We start from the raw sequence: 19,641 nt of genomic DNA, 5'->3' as shown, positions 1-19,641 counted from the left end.
GGCGGCAAGGAGGGTGGTCTCTGTGCTGTGGTTGCTGCGGAAGCCGGATTGAGATGTGTTGAGGATGTCGTTGGAATCTATGAACTTCGTTAGCTGGACGTTGACGATCTTCTTGGTGACTTTAGCAGCGAAGGGGAGGAGGGAGATTGGCCTGTAGTTCTTGAGGTCTGTCGACTCTAAGGAGGGCTTCTTGAGGAAGGGTTTGGCTTCTGCGAGTTTCCAGTCAGGGAATGTGCCTCTTTTGAGGGTGCAGTTGATAGTTCGTTGTAGTTCTGGTGCGAAGGTGGAGGCGACTCTGTGGGAAATGTGTGGCGGGCTGGGGTCAGCGGTTGCTCCTAGGTGCATGCTCCTCATGGTCTTTGCAGTGTCTTCTGTAGTGACAGGGGTCCAGACGAGGATGGTTGGCTGAGTGGAGTTGCTGGTGGAAGGTGTTGGGTCGGTGTCTTGGTCACGTTAGTCGACGTTGTCCTAGAGTGTCCTTATCTTGTGGTGGAAGAAGAAGCAGAGTTTGTTGCAGACGTCCTGGGAGGGAGGGACGTCAAAGGTTTCGCTGGGGGGTCTAGTGAATTCTTGTAGGACGTTGAAGAGTTCCTTAGAGTTGCTGGGATTGGAGAGCAATCTGTCCTGCATAAAGTTCCTCTCCGTAGATTTCATGAGTTGGTGGTATGCTGTAGTGGCGGTCCTGTGGGTTGTGCTTGCTTTTGGGGTTTTGCTGTTCCTCTAAGCTTTCTCGTCGTCGGCACAAGCGCGTGGATTCTCGGAGGTCCGTGCTGAACCGGGAGGCTTTTGTGGTGTGTTGTCTGTCAGAGTTCTGGAGGGGTGCGAGCGTGTTGGCATAGTTGGCAATCCATTTGTGGCGTTCATTGGCTGCAAAGTTGGCATAGATCGTGGTGGGAGAAGGAGTGCAGCTGAGGACGGAGGCGAGGTGCTCTTCGGTGATCTTGCTCCAGTTTCTGTGCCGGGGCATGGTATTGGCTTGAGTGCCGTGGATTTCAAGTAGGAGAAGTGGATGCAGTAGTGATACATCCAAAGTGAGTGCATGGAGTGACTGTATTGTATTGTAAGTGCATTTATATAGCCCCTGACGAGGCGTCAAAGCGCTTTTTCGGCGAGTAGCACGCTACTCCGGGACCCATAGAGGATTAGTGTTGAATTAGTATAGTGAACCATGCAAGTACATTTTAAGTGGTGGATTGGTTAGTCAGTTATTTGGATTTGGAATGATAGCAGAAGGATAGACGAGGACAAAGGTTTGTATTTATATAGCGCTTGTTGACGCACGCTATTCAGGAAGCCTACAAAGGATTAGTGATGAATTAATATGGTGAAATATGAAGTAATTTCAGTGGTGGATATTAGTCAGTTACTTGGAGTGAGAAGGATAGCGGAGGGATAAAAGGGGAAGAAAGATCTGCTATCATATAGCACTTGTTACCCCTGATGGGTGTTGAATCAATTTTCTGGCGAGTAGCACGCCACTCCGGAACCCATAAAGGATTACTGTTGAAAATTAGTATAGTAAAAAAAATATGAAGTAATTTGAGTAGTGGATATGTAATTCAGGTATTTGGGTAGTATATTAGTATAGTTTAATATGGAATTTGAGAAGTGAACATGTTAGTCTGTTAATTTCGACTGAAATGGGTAATAGAGGGATAAAATAGTGAAAGACAGACAGGCTCAATCCACACTTGGGACTTCAGCAGGTAAAGGGCCTCACTAACGTGAAATCTAACAATACTGTTTGAATACAACTTTCCCCCCCCTGCTAGCCAAAAAACGAAGTGCACAGGCCCTAGTACAACACAGTTTAAGCAGCTCACAGAAGCACCCTCTGATGTAGAAAAATACCTGTTGCTGGTGGTTGGGGGGGCAGGGGGTCTGGTTTCACTGGCTTGTGAACACAAAATGGTGGCTGGGAGTGCACAGTTTTAACATACAGGTCTTAGCACAGAGCAAAGGAGAAACTTGGAGGGAAAACAGAATTGTCACCAAGGAATGAGAGGGACAAACTACAGAGGTTGGACTGCAACTCACAAGACGGAGGAGAATGATTTGGGGTGCACCCAGCAAGTCCCTAAGGGGCCTGGGCCGGTGTGAGAGAAGGGCTCAGACTTGCCTGGTAGCTGAATAGCCAATGGTATGCTGGCCTGGGGGCTGGGCAGCTGCTTCTCCTGTTCAGAATCTCCTAGGAGACAGACAGGCTCAATCCACACTTTGGACTTCAGCAGGTAAAGGGCCTCACTAACTAGCAAATGTTGGTTACTCTGGCGAAGATGAGTTCAAGGGTATGTCCCGCCTTTGGGGTGGTGTTGATTTGCTTCACTCCGATGATGGCAAGGTTATCCAGGAGGGCAGTGGAGTATGGGTTGCTGAAGTTATCCAGGCGGAAATTCAGGTCTTTGAGCAGTATGTAGTCCGGAGAGGCGAGGGAGTGGGGGGGGCAATGTGGTCTGCAATGGTGTTGGTGAACGGGCTGCGGGGTCCAGGAGGGTCTGTAGGTGAGAGTTTGCATAGAGTTATTCTGGGGTTGACCTGGATCTGGAAATGGATGTGTTCCATGGGGGGGCGCTGAGTTGTTCGAGATGGAGGTAGTCAGTCGGAGGGAGCTTTTGTGGATGATGGCAAGGCCTCCTGCGGGGTGGTTGGGACGGTCTTTCCTCTGAATCTTGTACCTGTCGGGGATGGCAGTTGCGATATCAGGTGTGGAACTGGCATCGGTCCAGGTCTGAGGAAGGCTACATCAGGCGCAAGGGTGTTGAGGAGGTCCCAGATTTTGATTGCATGAGCGTACGTTGAGGAGGATACAGCTCAGGGGTTTTTGGTGTGCCGGCGTCCAGTGGGTTGGCGGTAGCTGTCGGGATCCGGAGGTGGGTGAAGGTGCGTTGGCAGTGTCGGCAGAAGAACAGGCCTTGGATGATGCTTGGCGTTGAGAGCTGGCAGTTGTTGTTACGTCCAGGGTTGAATGTGTGGAGGGTTGCCGAGTCGCAGCGGCAGGGGTCGGAGGACCAAGGTCCCTGGCGCTGGTCACGGTCGGGCTTGCCTTAAGCGGACGAGTGGCGTTGCCGCACAACTGCTACCATTAAGTAGGGGTCGGGGGAGGGAGAGCAGCTGGGAGTGGGAACACGTGGGGTGGAGGGCCATAGGGGCAGCAGAGGCAGGAAAAGGGAGCAAAAGGAAATGGGAAAATATAAATTAACAGTGAAAGCAGCAAACCGAAAAATGGCACACAGTGAAAAAAACAAGCATTTGCAATGTAATAGGTCTTGCAATTACGGGAGTTTGAGCTATTGGCATCGTGAATGTAAAATGATGACTTATCTAGGTTTTTGTTTGGAAAACATAAATAGCATTGCCATTTACAATGGCAATACATTAAACTTGCGTAAATGTGAGACCTATTGCATTGTAAATGCTTGTTTGAAGAAGGTTTTGCCTTGTGTGGCCGTCCTCTGGGAGTGCTAGCAGCTGTGGGGACTGTGGACAGTCAATGGAAGCGCAAGGGGAGGCGAACCTGGCAGGGAAGGGGGGGTTGAATTTACAGATGCAGCAGTGCTCTGAGGGGCTCTTGGATGGCGCACAAACAAAGGCGGGTGCTGTGCTAAATATAAAGCGTGGTGCCCAATACTGCGCGCAACTAAATAAATCATTAAAAGCAGGCGCCATGCTAAATACAAGGCGTGGCGCTGATACTGTGTGCAACTAAATAAATAATTAAAAGCGGACCGAAGCTTGAGGGGAGAACGTGGCAGGAAAGGGGGTTGGGTTTGAATTTAGAGATGCAGCAGTGCTGCAAGAAGCTCTTGGACGGCACAAACGCACATAAACAAAATACAAACCAAAGCGGGCGCCGCTATACAAGTAATGCGCACAACTAAATAAATAATTAAAAGCGGGCGCCGTGCTAAATATAAAGCGCAGCGCCCGAAGGCATTAAAAAAATAAGTAAATAAAAGCAGGCTCCATGCTAACTATAAAGTGCGGCGCTGGAATACATAAACAGAAGTAGGGAATAAGTGAAACAACTAGTCCCCAAAGAACACACATAATACTTACAAGTGTAAGGAAACCGTAGATGACCAGTGCTCCTCCCATAAAACCCGAAGTGATGTATGGGACTGCTAACCAATAGGGAGCCTGTAAAGATAAGCGACCCAGGAGTGAACCAATTGCACGCAGCAGGTGGGATTACACTCCGTATTGTGATGACAGCAGGTCTTGCAGACAGTGTACATCCGCTGACGCTTAATCTATAAATGGCACAGACAGACAAAAAGGCACAACCAGACAAAACAGAAAGGCTGGCAGAGCAGACTAGCTCTCCCACTGGACCACCAGGGATGACGCGAAGGCAGGAGCCTGTGGGTGGAGAAGGGCCTCAGACACCTTACTTGGAGACCATAAGGCGCTGGGGGCAGTGCCTGAAGGATGGAGCTGTGCGAGGGGAGAGCAGTTACCCTAACCAGGAGGGCATCCTCCTTGATCAATTGGGTACCAGCGTTGCTCAGCTCATTAGGCTGCCCACCTACAAAACTAAGGAGGACTTCATATCTCTTCTGCAGCATGATGACATGACTGACCATGCTGCGTCATATTTAAACTGCATCATTTTTCTCCCAAGCACTGTATTTAACATGAGTCAACAAAGATAAGGAGATCCTAACTTTTTAATTTTTTAAAACACTAAAGACGGCACTTACTGAACAAGTTACTTACCTTCGGTAACAATATATTTGTAAAAAACAGTATTTAGTGTTAGATTTCTTACCTTAGAATATCCCCAAGTGTCAGGCTGGATCCGGAAAGTTTTCGTCAGCAGTATCCTTGCGCATCGGTAGGCGTCGTCTGCGGCTCCACGTCCGTAGTCGGCATCGTGACTGCCGTGATGACGTCGTTGGAGTACTTAGATGCCACCCTTGCGTGCAGACGTCAGTTCTGTACATAGCTTTCCGCGTCAGGAAAGCAGAGCCATGATAGAAACAGACACTGGTGCCATGAAACTAGGGCCCTCAAAGGGAGATACCTCAACCCTAGATATTGGTTCGCTGAACGGGGAGGATGGGTGGGGCGTTAAGGAATTTAACACTAACTACTGTTTCTTACAGATATATAGTTACCAAAGGTAAGTAACTTGTGCATCTGAAAGAAATAGGTTCGTGTTAGATCCCTTACCTTAGAAAAGATACCCCAGCAATACCAACCCCGGTGGTGGGTCTGCGAATCAAAGATCACACCAGAAAGTCCTGGAGAACGGATCGACCGAAAAAGCCATCTCTCCGGACTTGGCTGTCCAGGCAGTAGTGCCTAGCAAACGTGTGCAGCGAGGCCCATGTAGCTGCCTGACAGATGTCCTGCAAGGGTACTCCCCGACCCAGGGCAGTAGTAGCCGCCGTGGCCCGCGTGGAATGGGCGGGCAGCCCTACAGGAGGCTCTTTTTTGCCAAAGAATAACAGACCTTGATGCACAACACGACCCACCGAGAGATGGTCTGCTTGTGCACCGCCCGTCCCTTCTTAGCGCCCATGTAACCAACAAAGAGCTGGTCGTCCACCTGGAACTGGCGTGTGCGGTCTAGATTGAAGGAGAGCGCATGTTTTGGGTCCAGACGGTGGAGCCTCTCTTCCTCTTTCAAAGGATGCGGAGGTGAAAAGAAGGTGGGCAAGGTGATGGACTGTCCGATATGTAAGGCTGTGACCACCTTGGGCAGAAAAGAAGGACAAGTCCTCAGAACAACTTTGTCCGGATGGACAGAGAGGAAAGGAGGTTTAGAAGATAGAGCCTGGAGCTCACTCACTCTCCTGGCAGAGGTGATGGCAACCAGGAATGCAGTCTTAAGAGTCAGAAGACGAAGAGGACAGTTACAAAGTGGCTCAAAGGGAGCACATATCAGATAAGTCAGGACAAGGTTCAAGTCCCACTGAGGTATCACAAAGGGAACAGGAGGAAAATGGGTGTGATGCCTTTCAAGAATCTGTTTACAACAGGGGACTTGAAAAGAGAAGGCTGACCAGGAAGCCTTAAGAAGGCTGAAATGGCCAAGAGGTAGCACTTGATAGTGCCCAGAGCAGAGCCCTGCTGGGCAAGAGAAAGAAGGACGAGGAGAACCTCTGAAAGGGGGGCAGAGAGTGTATCCACAGCCTTTGCTGTGCACCATGCCACAAATTTGTTCATCCTGCAGGCGTATATCGATTTTGTGGAGGGACGCCTGGCTGCCAGAATCACATCACAGACTTCAGGAGGCAAGTCAAATGGCCTCAACTGTCGCCATTCAATCTCCATGCATGTAGGTGGAGGCTGGACAGGTTGGGTGGAGGACATTCCCCTGCTGCGGTTACAGAAGGTCCTCCTGAAGAGGCAGACGAATCGTGGGATCGACTGACATGCTGAGTAGCTCGGGATACCAGTATCTTCGTGCCCAGTCCGGAGCCACAAGGATGACTTGGGCCCGTCTCGCCTGATCCTCAGCACTCTGGGCAGAAGTGGTATAGGCAGAAAGGTGTACAACAGACCGCAGCTCCACTCGCGACAAAAAGCGTCTAACGCCTTGGTAATTCCAATGCGCAGAGCTGATGACATTGCACGTTCTCTTCGGTGGCAAATAGATCTAACCAAGGCTCTACCCACTGCCTAAAGAGACCTTGCGCCACATCCGAGTTCAGACGCCATTCGCGATCCGGCGGCTGAGTTTGTCCACCCTGGGGTTCAGGGAACCTGCCAAGTGTTCAACCACCAGGGTGACGCCCCGGTGTTCCAGCCATGTCCAGAGGCGCAAAGCCTCCTGACAAAGGGTCCACGACCCCACCCCACCCTGTTTGTTGCAGTATCACATGGCGGTGGTGTTGTCCGTGAACACCTGCACTACACTTCCCCAGACGGAGGGAAGGAATGCCTTCAGCGCAGGACGGATCGTCCACAGCTCCAGAAGGTTGATATGGAGCCGGGACTCCGCGGGAGGCCAAAGGCCTCTGATCTCTGCCTCTCCAATGTTACCCCCCCATCCCAGGAGGGACGCATCCGTCACTACTATGTGCTCCGGTTGGGGTAGGGAGAGGGATCTGCTGCTGACCCAATCGCAGTTCGTGAGCCACCACTGCAACTGACTCGCAGTGCCCTCCGAGATCAGGACATGGTCGGACAGGTTGCCCTGATGCTGTGCCCACTGAAACGTCAGGCCCCACTGCAGAGTCCGCATCCGCCACCTGGTGGCGTGATGCACCAGAAGGATGCAGGAGGCCATCAGCCCCAAGAGCCACAGCGTCAACCTGACCGAAACTCGAGATAAAAGCTGAAAGATCGGAATCAGAGTCTGAATATCCTGAACCCGCTGTTCGGGGGGGGGGGGGCTGTTTTGGGGAGATAAACCCGAAACTGCGCCGAGTCCAGAACTGCTCCGATGAGGAGCACGGTAAACTGAAAGTGCTCGTGGCCTACCGTGAACTGCCGGTAGCGCTGGTGGGCCGGCAGGACGGGGATGTGGAAATATGCGTCCTGCAAGTCCAAAGCCACCATCCAGTCTCGTTGACGCTACGGGGGTCCAAGATAGGGCGTAGGCCTCCTTTGGCCTTCTTGGGCACCAGAACGTAGTGGGAGTAGCAACCACGTCCTACTTCTGGCCCAGGAACGCGCTTGGCCAAGAGGGCCATAACTGCCTCCTGCAGAAGTTGCAAGTGATCCCCCGACATGCGGTGGCATTGCAGTGGCATGGCTGGAGGGGTAGCCTCGAAGTGGAGGGATTAGCCCCTTCAGACGATTTGCAGCACCTACCTGTCAAACGTGATGGAGCGCCAATGGAGGTGATGGCGGACCCTGCCCCCCCCACTGACGTCGAATGGGCCTGAAAAGTCAGACTAGGAAGGCTTTTAGACAGATGCTGCGGATGTGGACTGACCTTGCCGTTGTCCCCCGGCACCACGTCCGCTGCCGCGTTGGGGCTGGTTCTGCGGCCTGTGGCTGGCAGGACGTGAGGGAGTGTCACTTCCTTGGCCACGAAAGGGGCGAAAAGCAGAAGTTTGCTGGTGCTGGCCCGACAGGCCCAAGGACTTGGCCGTAGCTCTGGAGTCCATGAAACGCTCAAGCGCGCTGTCTGCTTTGTCTCTAAAGAGGCGACTGCCATCGAAGGGCATGTCCATGAGGGTGGCCTGGACATCCCCCGAGAAATAGGCGAACCGCCACAGTCGTGGAAATCGCCCTCCCCAGCGAGTCTGTGGAATCCAGTCCACACCTGATGGAATAACGCGCCGCATCCCGCCCTTCCGCAAGGGCTTGGGCGAGCCGGGCACAGGCCTCTTCCGGTCACTGGGGCAGCACGTCCGCAACCGTGTCCCACAAAGAGTGGGTATAACGGCCCAAAAGGCAAGCAGTTTTGATAGACTGCAACCCCAAACTTAATGAGGAGAACAGTTTCTTCCCAAACTGATCAGACCTTTTGGATTCCCGGTCCGGGGGAGCGGTCGGGAATGCGGTCTAGAACGCAGAGGCCAGGATCACCAGGCTCTCGGGGTGGGGTGCACGGACAGAAAGCTAGGGTCGCCCTGAGCCGGGCGGTGGCGTCGGGCCACTTTCCGATCCACAGGGGGCACTGTGGAGGGCTTGGACCAGGTGCCCAACAGAACGTCCATGAGGGCCTCATTGAACGGCAGTAGAGGCTCCGAGGAGCTTACTGGCAGCTGAAGCAACTCAGTGAGGAGATTGGTCCTCATGGCCACAGCAGGGAGCTCAAGAGCCAAAGCCTTGGCTGCCCTGCGCAACACCACAACATAAGTCGCACCCTCCTCCGTAGTCCCCTAGGGAGGAGAGATGAATCCAGTGTCGGGCGAAGTGTCCAGACCACTGACCTCCCCTAGCTCGTCTGCCCAGACCTGGCTCAACTGGCACTGCTGTGCCATAGAGTCCTCAGACGCATCCCAGTCCTCCCCTTCATTCGTGTCCTGGTAAACAGGCTAAACTGACGTCAGCCCGCGAGGGTGGCGGATGGTACTCAGACGACGTCATCCCGGTGATCACGACGCCGACAACAGACGCGGAGCCGCAGACGACACCTACCGACACGCAAGGGTACTGCTGACGAAAATTTTCCGGATCCAGCCTGACGCCTGGGGATATTCTAAGGTAAGGAATCTAACACTAACCTGTTTTTTTCAGATATTGACTGACAACCAGATCTGACCCCGGCACATACAGTGAAACCCTACTCATACACTTCCACAACATCTTTGAGACAAAGGAAGATAACAACAAGTTCAAGTTGATTAGAACATAGATGCATGAAGATTTCACATTGCTCTGCTCGCAAACAACTCATTACAAAGGTCGCCTGCTCCAGCACCATTTTAAGGGGAAGCCTTCAAGAGAACCAGGCAACTCCAAGGCAACCATGCACTGTGTGAACACAAGTCAGAACCTCCCAGGTCCCAATTCAAATGAGAAGTGCACAGCAATCGACACCTTTAAGTACAATAACGATAACATTTGAATACACAACCAACATCACCTTGGTGATCCATTAACAAGTCGCATATACATTTGGTGAATGCTTCACCTACCCTAAAGTGCCTTCCAGAATGCCCTCAACACTTGTTAGAACAACTTCTAGTTCCCAAGTTCTGCAAGGGTTGTGGGGCCGCTCTGAAGCACTAATATTGGCACATCTTAGTATCACCTGTGTAAAGTATAGAGGGCAGGCAGATCCTTAAATCTAATACATTGTCACTTTTTCTGTCACTTTTTCTGCGGTAGTTGTACACTAAATGTGATCATTAATGGACAATTGCCAAAGAATAGGAATAGAGAAAAAAAATCATTTTGCTAAAGAGACCATTCACTCAGGGAAGACATCCAACCCCAAGCACTGGTAAGAAGCCTGGTAAACTGGTGGAGCATGCCTACCTCAAATATACAGTATGATTTAATTGGTCCTTATAAATGCAAAAAATGTTCAGTTCCCTCAGCCTGAACAAGGACTTTCTAAGAACCTGATGGAAGACAAACTAAAAGTAAGAACTCTAGGACATGTTCTTAAACAGAGCAGAGCTTAATATACATTTTTTGGACCAGGGTGTTTATCTAAATGTTCCTTTAAAATTCCTGCGTGCTATATTTAAAATATCTTTCAATAGACCCCAGATTCTTCTTTTGTATTTAAAATTAAATAAGAATTTTAAGTATGGAACCCTCCCCCAAATGAACCTCTACATATTTGACTGCATGGGGTAGAAATAATTCTTTTTAGGCACTGGTTTGAAAGTAATTCTACATATTTTATCATAATATGTTTTTGGTGTATTGCATGTTGCATTATCTGAGAGTTAGTTGAGAAGACTACATTTACAGATACATTGACAAAAGTTGAAACAAGGTAATCCACCAGTCAGGTTGACGTTGTCTTTTTTTTCCAATCAAGAAAAGTATCACTGGTCTATGGAAAATAGAGCCAACGGCTGGCTACGTACAGAAGAAAAAAAGACTTGAAGATTTGGGCGGTGCCGAGTAGGTTGGGGAATGAATAGCGATAGGATAGCCAGTGAAAGATCTGTTGTACGGATTGTCCAAGAGGCTGTGCTACAGTTGAATTAGAATATTACAGTTCATAAAGGATTAGCTGACATGGTAGTTAACAGGAGGAATCACACAGAGAACAACCTGCCATGGATTAGAAGGGAACAAATACAGCAGTAAGAAATCAACAAAACTAGTGGGCAAGGGATGGATGTACAACTGAGAAGGCGGATTGAAAAACAGTAGCTTGTGAATGACCATTTAACCAAGAATGAAATCCAAGAATGGTGATGGATGCTAGGGCTACCTACCACTATATAGTCAAACCGAGTATAGCACATGAATACTAGCCCACTCAATATAGTATAGTTTATTAAAACAGTTTCAGTCATCTGACATGTGCTCATTTAATATTTACATAAAAATTATAAAACAAATTAATAAGTAAAACAGAATTTTAAAACACACAAAAAGTGCAAGAGGCAGAATAGTGTGTAGCAGGCAATATAAAAAAGGAAAAAGGAAACATCCTCTGCTTTCCCATTTCATTCAAGTACGCCCCGGACAGTTGCAGGGGGACTGGCCATTTCTTAGTAGATTTCCTCACCAATGTAGCCTTCTTACTGGGGCTTATCTTAAAAGTCCTTTTAAGGAATAACATTTCAATCTCATTTTCCCTTAGAACTCTGTTCAATGGCACCAACATTCACTTAAGCTTTGCTCTATTGTGGATTACCAGGATCTAATGCCTAACCCTTTTTCTGCCAAAATGTGGCTGTTTTACATTCTGATATTTGCCTTGCTGGGAGACATCAATTGTACAGTAGGGATACAGATATTCAGAGCAGATATTAAGGTCTCTGGACATTAAGATCTTGAACTATCCATACTTTCATAGAGCACCAGAATAAACCTTTGTCAAGGAGAACAATTTCTTCTCAACCAGTTTTTTTTTCTAAACGATTTAAATTTGTGGGACCAAACTTTGTATAAACTTAACACAATTAATAATTATTTAAAAACAAAACTGTTCAAATGAATAGTCTTTTTTGCAGTCCAGTACAGCTTGAACTGATTATTGTAGATGTTCAGTAAAGCAGATTGATCAACCTGCAAATAGTTTAGCAGTATTGTTCAAGTCCACTGGCATTTCATTTGCTTGAACAACTTCTTTATGGACAAAACAAACAAACATGAGCATGTTGTTTCCTTCAAATGGTATTTCAGCACTAACTACTTGGCAAAATATTTCCACTCTTCCATAATAGAAGACTCCTCCCGCATGTCTATCTTTCTTAAAAGAGTAGAGTGGCCGCTGCTTGCTTTATCTTTTGTTTAGTTTCTGGTCTTCAAGACAGTACTTTGAATAGAAGAGGCCATGGGGCTACGGGCGCTCAAGGATAATGTGAAGTATTAAGAAAAGAAGGGGACTCCCTATTAATGAGGAACAATGCTTGCTCCAATCCATTAGAAAGGCCACTGCCATAAATGACTAAACACAGCGGCTTGAAAAAGGACAAACGTTGTTATAAACAAAACTTAACTTTATCTACAAATGTTTAAGTAAAATTTCAGACATTTTTATAAACAATACATTGCTGACAGTTGCAAACTGAGACAAAAAAAAGCTTTGAAATTTCCAAAATAAGTTGGTGTATGGCATCTGGAAAGGTGATTTCTTACTGTGGCGCACATTTACAAAAATATTTTCACTGTGCTCTTTTCCAGGTCCTCCTATAGATAAAGAAATGTACAACCGAAGAACCAGTCGGTCCCTTGATAAGAAAGCGGATACATTGATAAAACCAAATGAAAGTAAGCACCATCCGACAAACACCACAAAGAAATCTGGTCCATAAGATAAAAGATTTTTTTTACATAAGCCGAGTATCACAACCTAATTGAAAAATTGAACTTCCATGATGCCTTAGTCTCTTGAAAGTCTGATAATCAAAAAGCACCAACTGTAAAAAATAGGTGATGACAAGTTGTTATTGTGTGCAAAGAGCAGTCACAGAAATACTCCTTTAAAATAAACCTTGACTTCTCATCGTTGAGCTTCCTTTGTCTCCAAGTCCTAAGCAAAGCTTATTCCAGAAAGCCAATGCAATTTATCACTCAGCAAGCCTGGTCCTTGAGTGAGGGTTTTTACTGCCCTGCGTGGTTCCACCGGTTTGTCGAGGATGAAATCCATGTCAGAGAACGCCTCGCTGCTCCTCGTGAGACCGCTGATGGAATACAAAGCTGACAGCAGCATCCCATGCAGAGTACAACGCAGAATCCTGCAGGCCACGCTTATCCGCGCAGTGGTTCCATTGTGAGAGGTCAGATGTGCAGTCAGAGCCATCTGGAGGGGGCCTCACCTGGTGGCCATTCACACATCGACGGCACTTAAACCTACAACAAAAAGGACATCATGAATTAAATGGGAATCATTTTCTATTGTTTTACACAGTTTTCTAGCGAGCAGCCATCCACAAAGCCATGAAATTGATGACTACTTGCTTGTAATACAGCAGGACTTTGCAAGATACCCCATATTCCTCAACAGTGGCCTTTTTCTGACACAAAAGGTGTTATTAGCTATGCCAAGTCACAGATTCCTGGTTCTAACACATTATAACTCATAGCTATCTTGTGAAATGGGCGTCAGGAATTGCAATGCTCTTTGATCAGTCAATGAATAAACTTCATTTTGAATTACGTACTGAAACTAATTTCAACCTTCAAAAAGACACCTACTGCCACATTCTCCTCCTACTTAAATCACCAACTCCATCTACTACTGTGATATTAGGAATGCTTTTTATTTGACATTCCAGGAGTTGAAAATAGGTTCCAAATACCTTATGTCCGTTTAAAGAAGCTGTAATAAAAACAGATAAACCTAGAAAAAGACAAAGCTGGCAAAACTGGTTTGATACACAAGAGAAAACTCACTGCATTTAAACTACTGACATTGTGGGTAGAGGAGTAATGCTAAAGATATTGGCGTGAATTCTTTGAGTAATGCATGAACATTACTCTGCAATCTTACTTCTGCACTGCCACTGTTGTCTCTATATTCAGCCAAGTGCTGAGCGTTCTGGTGCTGAAAATCAAGATATCCGGTTAATTGGGATTCAAAATAAGTAACTTTTCTGCTATTTGTGTTCTACACGCTCAGTCAAATTTGTGATGTTTTGAAAGTACATGGACTGTCTCTAACAGGTTGCATGCAATGCCCTGAACACATTTCCATTGTTAAGTTCTTCATTATCAGGGTTCAGTTCTGGCATTGAGAAAGCTGATTGCGGAATTTGGGTTGTTACCTGGAAATAGAGTTACAAGGTTAAGTCCGAGTATATGTGTTGGAATACAAAATATATATATATAGCCTTACCCGTGACAAAAACGCAATTAGAAACAAAAGGTACATTGGTTACCTCTGAGCTGGAAGGCCAGGCAGAACTTAAACTTAGGAAGCACAAAGATTTAAAGACTCGGTTGTCCCCTTGAAGTCTGCTTCACCTTTGTAACAGTGAGGTCAAAGTCACAAAGATGTTAGTTGTAACCTTTCTAGTTAAGCCCTCCCTCTATAGGTTGGAAAGTGTTGCACGGTATTACAATTCATGTTTATTATTAAGTATATTGTTATTGTGGAGAAGTGTGTCTCACTGGTTAGAGCGGCAGACCCTGATGCAGAGATCTGACCTGGGACCAGGGTTCAATTCCTGTCTCAGCAGGGTCTTTGGCTCAATGTCCGCGGACCCGATAAATCTCGCCACGGTGCCTACTCTAATCATGGGTCCCACTCTGCAACTCTGGGCAATAGCTTGCTTAATCTCCACACCGGCCCTAATCGCTAAGGATGCCTGGCTTCACCTTGGGGTGCCCAGGAGTGGGCGCCTCACAGGAACAGGCCAGGATGGGTTCCTCAGCGGTACAGCGCGGGGACACACTGGCTAGTGTAACCAGGCGCTTTATAAGCTCAGTTATTTACTTACTTACTTAGATTTCTTTCGGTCTCTGAGGGTGTCAAGATAGCATGGAAGAAACTCAGACGCTGTGAACTTATTATGGATGGTTGTTGCCAGAGTTAAAGTTTTGTTGTTGGGCAATACACCTCAAGCAAGCGATTTTCTTTTTGGGTCTACAATTACCAGCTTTCACAATCTTTTTGAAGCTATGATTTTCCCAGTTTCATCTATAAGTATGGGAACATCCAGTATTTATCAGGCAAGTAAAGTAGTGTACATTACGATTCAACATTCGCACCTGTTGCAATACAGGAGGCAGGTACTCTCACCAGAACTACTCTGCAGGACAAATGATCTTATTGCACTCTCTGAGCAGGTAATTGAAGGGGTCATGAATAAAGAGAGTAACAGGCATGTCCGATATAAAAAGAGCATCTGTTCAAGACTGGAAGGACCTATGAACTTTATAAGCTGCAGACGATCAAGATTTAAATACATTAAACTGGCATTGTGAATATTATGCCTGAAACGAAGAGGAATCTTAACCAACGTGGGCTATGAAGTTGGCTTCAATCACTTTATTTTTTTCCAAGTGTATTTACAAGGTTGTAGAGTAAGAAAAAGAACAAGTCATAGGATGATAGTGAAGAGTTACCTAATGAGCGGTCCTAGCAAGCTTACCATACAAACCTGGGGCAATAACTGTATACCCTTGTGACCATTCAGGTATAGGCATTTTATAATACAACAGGCAAAATCCATGACGTTCAATTACATTAAGACTAGCAGAGAACAGGTATTCTATCTGGTTGAATTGCAGATAGCTAACCAGAGAGATGTTGCATCTGTTTTTCAGCGGAGATCATATGACACACAAGAAAGTTAATATCTGATAACCCATGGCTGATAACTAGAGGACTCACTTGTCATGTGTGTCACTTGTTGTGGCCTCATTCAGCGTAAACAGCTCCTTCAGCTCCCCGATGGAGAAATGGCGCTCAACATCCTGCTCCTCATCTACTACACAGCTGCTCAGTGCCTTCTTGTGTGTCTGCCTCTGAAGTATCTTCTCCTCAATGGTCCCTGTCTGAGACAAAAGCCAAACTGAGGAATTAATAATAGGAAAGAAGAGAACTTTTACATTTCAGCTCCCAACAACCTGACCTGGAACTATGAGCAAGATCCTAAAGTGATCCTCATTGGCAGGCATTGATTGACTGTCATGATAGGTAAGCTTAAGAAAATGGGTTATTAGTTAAGGAGGGTAAGTACCCACCGCAAGTAATAATAACCGTTGTTGTCATGGTGAACCACTAAAGTCACTACATGAATACACACTCACCCCCTGGTAGCTATGACACAGAGCAGACAGGCTTAACATACAGCAATGTGTAAAGTATTTATGTAGTACTAAAACTGTAATAAAGTCCAAATGCAAAACAGTAAAAATCACATAAATTTGAAAAATAAAGTAAAATTCATTAAACAAAATGGCACAAACATGACAAAAATCCAATAAGGGGAACAACAGATTTTTTTTTTAATATATATTTTTTTTAAAGAATAAAACAAACTTCAAACAAAGCATGAATAAACAATGCACTATAGGGACAAAGCACAATAACTGATACAGCAGTTGTACAAATTAAATGTCCATTTTAGTTGGATCCACAGGGGGTCTGAGCCACTTGTTCGTAGAAAAAGAAGGGGTCATGGTTACACTGTTCATAGGTACAAAAATTGGGAACTATCATTACATCATTCAAGGCTCTTTGCTCACATCTCCCACCTGTTATCCCCCCTCCTCCGTCTCCCCCACAACCTCAGGCCATAATACATGATCCATGGTGCCCACATCTTCCTGAATTTCCGAGGGCAGCCCCTGGCCCTGTATGCCACTTGTTCCGCAATCATGTGTAAATCGAGACATGCCCTCCACTCTTTCAGTGTTGGTACTTGAGCCCCCCCCAATGTTTTTCTTTGTCCCGCTTTGCCACCACTAGCGATACAAAAGGGGATGATGGACGGAGCGTTTGAGCAAATCAAACACTCACCCCCAGTCAACAGATCTCGGTTTAATCCATCACCATTCTTTAGCTCACTCCGCCACCCCAGTTCAGACATGGCCATATGCAAATCAGTCTGACCCTGTGCCTCATGGGAACAGTCCAGCCCGAACTGCCAAGCCATGTCTTCCCTGGACCAGAAACAAGCATCCTGGGACCGGTTTCGGGTTAATAACCCTCATCAGCCAGGCTTGCTTGAATCCAGTGGCAAAGTGAGCAAGGGACTCACGTCTGAGCATACCCTGCCAACTTATGGCAAACAAAGTGGTACAAAAGGGGGTGGTGATGGATCACCACCCCCTTTTGTACCGCTTTGTTTGCCATAAGTTGGCAGGGTATGCTCAGACGTGAGTCCCTTGCTCACTTAGCCACTGGATTCAAGCAAGCCTGGCTGAAGACTGCTGTAATGCCAGAAACCGGTCCTAGGAAGCTTGAATCCGGTCCAGGGAAGGCATGGCTTGGCAGTTCGGGCTGGACTGTTCCCATGAGGCACAGGGTCAGACTGATTTGCATATGGCCATGTCTGAACTGGAATGGCAGAGTGGGTTAAAGAACGGTGATGGATTAAACCCAGATCTGTTGACTGGGTGTGAGTGTTTGATTGGTTTAGATGCTCCGTCTATCACCACCCCCTTTTGTACCGCTTTGCCACCACTAGCCCCAGATTGGCCAGTACACGTTTGCGTCGTGGGATATCCACGTCTGCCGGAATTCCAAAGAGGAGAAACCGAGGTTCTAACTCTATCTGGACTTCTAGTATATCATGTAGCTCTCACACAACCCTCTCCCAGTAATTCTGCATCTTAATACATTCCCAACGGGTGTGTATGAAGGTGCCACTTACTGTATGGCCTCTAAGACAATTTGGGCAGGAAGCTTTCCCTATTGTAAGCAATTTTGCTCTAGCAAAATATACTGTATGCAGAATTTTGTATTGAATAAGGCGCAGCCGTAACTTAATTGCAACTTCGCGTGGGTGCATAAGAACAGATTCCCAATCTATATCCTCCAGCACCCCAGTGTTTTTTTCCCAGTGCTCCCGGAGTGGACCCAGTTTATCTGGCATATTATTAAGTAGGGTTTTATAGGTCAACGAAATCGCTTTATTTGAGATCTCTTCCTGAAGTAATTACCTTCTAGTGGGGCATACCCCGGAAGGGTTGCCTCATCCACCCCCTCCGTGGCCCATGCATGTTTCAGACGAAGATAGGCATTTGCCTGTGTGTCATGGAGCTGGTATCTAGTTTGAAGTGTGTCGAAGAGAGCCAGCACACCATGGTCCAGGACATCTCCTAGTTTAGATATACCAATTAAGTCCCACTGTCTAAAGCCTCTCAGCTTTCCTATCTCAGGTAACTGTGTCCCCTCCCACAAAGGGGTCTCCCTAGTGCATTTATGAACCCACCCTATCTGTCTCTCCACACTTTTCCACGCCTCACGCGTCCTTTGGGTTGCCTGGAGCAATCGACTACATCCCTTGCCTCCATAAATATATAAGTACGATTTCTAAATTGTAACCTTTCCAATCTATATGCCGGGGGGTCTCCTGGTGCATGGATCCATTCATTGATAGCAATTAAGTGGGAAGCCCTATAGTAGGCTCTAATATCCGGGAGGGCCAAGCCTCCATTGTATGGATTTCTCTGTAGTGTTTGGAGTGCAATATGTGGGTGAGACCCATCCCATATGAGCAAACACAATTCATTGTCAATGTCTTTAAATATTGTGTCCGAAATCTTAATACAAGTGTTCTGCAACACAGAGCAGTTGGGGGAGTGTAACCATTTTATACATGGCAGCTCTTCCCATTAGGGTCAGCTGGAGTTTCCTCCAGCGTTTAACGTCCGCCTAAAAACTAAGGAACACCCGCCTAATATTACGCCTTAGGCTGGCTGCTTCATCCATGGTGATGTAGAGACCAAGATAAGTGAAGCCCTCTGTCGACCAGCGCAGAGATTTACATTTTTAACATTTTAAGGAGAAATACTGCCAAGAAGCACAAACTTCCAATGATAGTCAATGGTCGCAGCAAAACAGGACCTAGGCGCAATTTGGCCTTGACCACAATAGAGGGCAGGCCAGCAACACTATCCAGGTCTGTCCTGGTTAAATATTTTACTATCTGACTGTGGTATTTTAAGTCCCAATCCAACACAGAAATACACTTTTACAGCCTCTCAGGACCTCAGGGGAGGCACTTAGCGACTCACATGTGGCAGGCAGAGGTCAACAGGAGGGTCCAGTTGCCACTGGCAAGCCCCAATCACAGTGGGACTCTTTTTGAAATTATAGTGTCTGCTTGATTTACATCTACCACGCAGGGATCTTCAAAGGACGAAGGCAGGACGCCAAAAACATTCTTTTGTATCCCATGTCAGGTTGCTTAAAACCTGCCCGCCACTGCCTCCCCCGCTGGCTGTTGCACGGAGGGTGGGGGCACAAAAAAAAGGACCCTGCCAAATGTCCGATAACATTGGCCAGTGGAGGCCTCGTTAAAGTGTGCCACAGTTATCATATGAAAAATACCAGTAGACCTGCCAATCAGGAATTGACACTTCAAAGTGAAAAAGAATCCTTGTAGCACCCCTGGCACATTCTGTCAGGGTCAGCTGGGTCATCGCTGCCCTTTCAGGTCAAACTATGGTTTGCTCCTGAGATAAAGTTCACACCTCATTCACTCCTTTTCAAATGCTAGTTACTGGCTGACAGAAGTTGGGGAGCAAAATGCAGAGTTAGCCTCCAGGATCTATTAATACGCGGTCAATGTGACAATTCTCAAATGCATGATCACAATACTTCATTATCAATTTCACAAAATGATAAAACCATGTGGGTAGCAAATCAGCTCGGAGAAAGGTGAAATGAACATACCGAAAGCAGCCGGTAAATGTAACAGGTCTTTTTCTGACCATCACGCCATACACGTGCCATTGCCTGCTCATCATTTGCTGGATTCCAGTCTGGGTCAAACATCACAAGTCTGTTGGCACCAATCAAGTTCAACCCACATCCTCCTGCCTTGCTGCTCAACATGAAAATAAATTCTGGGCTCTGCAAAAAATTAAATATTTATCACAATTAATTCATAGCCTACAGTGCAAAGGGGGCTCCCTGCTCTTCCA

General features: G+C 46.8%; 1 protein-coding gene across 1 annotated transcript in view; it reads right to left on the bottom strand.

Moving 5' to 3' along the window:
• Positions 1-10,849: 10,849 nt before the first annotated feature.
• Positions 10,850-19,641, bottom strand: part of RAD54L (RAD54 like) — a 216,967-nt gene continuing 208,175 nt past the window's right edge. Inside the window, exons 16-18 of the mRNA XM_086952343.1 lie at positions 19,391-19,570; positions 15,377-15,540; positions 10,850-12,891 (exon numbers count right to left, since the gene is read on the bottom strand). Coding sequence (XP_086808469.1) covers positions 12,690-12,891; positions 15,377-15,540; positions 19,391-19,570 — 546 coding nt within the window. The 3' untranslated portion in view covers positions 10,850-12,689. The remainder of the gene's footprint in view (positions 12,892-15,376; positions 15,541-19,390; positions 19,571-19,641) is intronic.

Source organism: Lissotriton vulgaris, chromosome 1_1 (genome assembly GCF_964263255.1).
Source record: "Lissotriton vulgaris chromosome 1_1, aLisVul1.2, whole genome shotgun sequence".
In the NCBI taxonomy this organism is placed as follows: Eukaryota; Metazoa; Chordata; class Amphibia; order Caudata; family Salamandridae; genus Lissotriton; species Lissotriton vulgaris.
The sequence above is the reverse complement of the archived record's forward strand: the minus strand, read 5'-3'. Positions and strand labels throughout refer to the sequence as shown.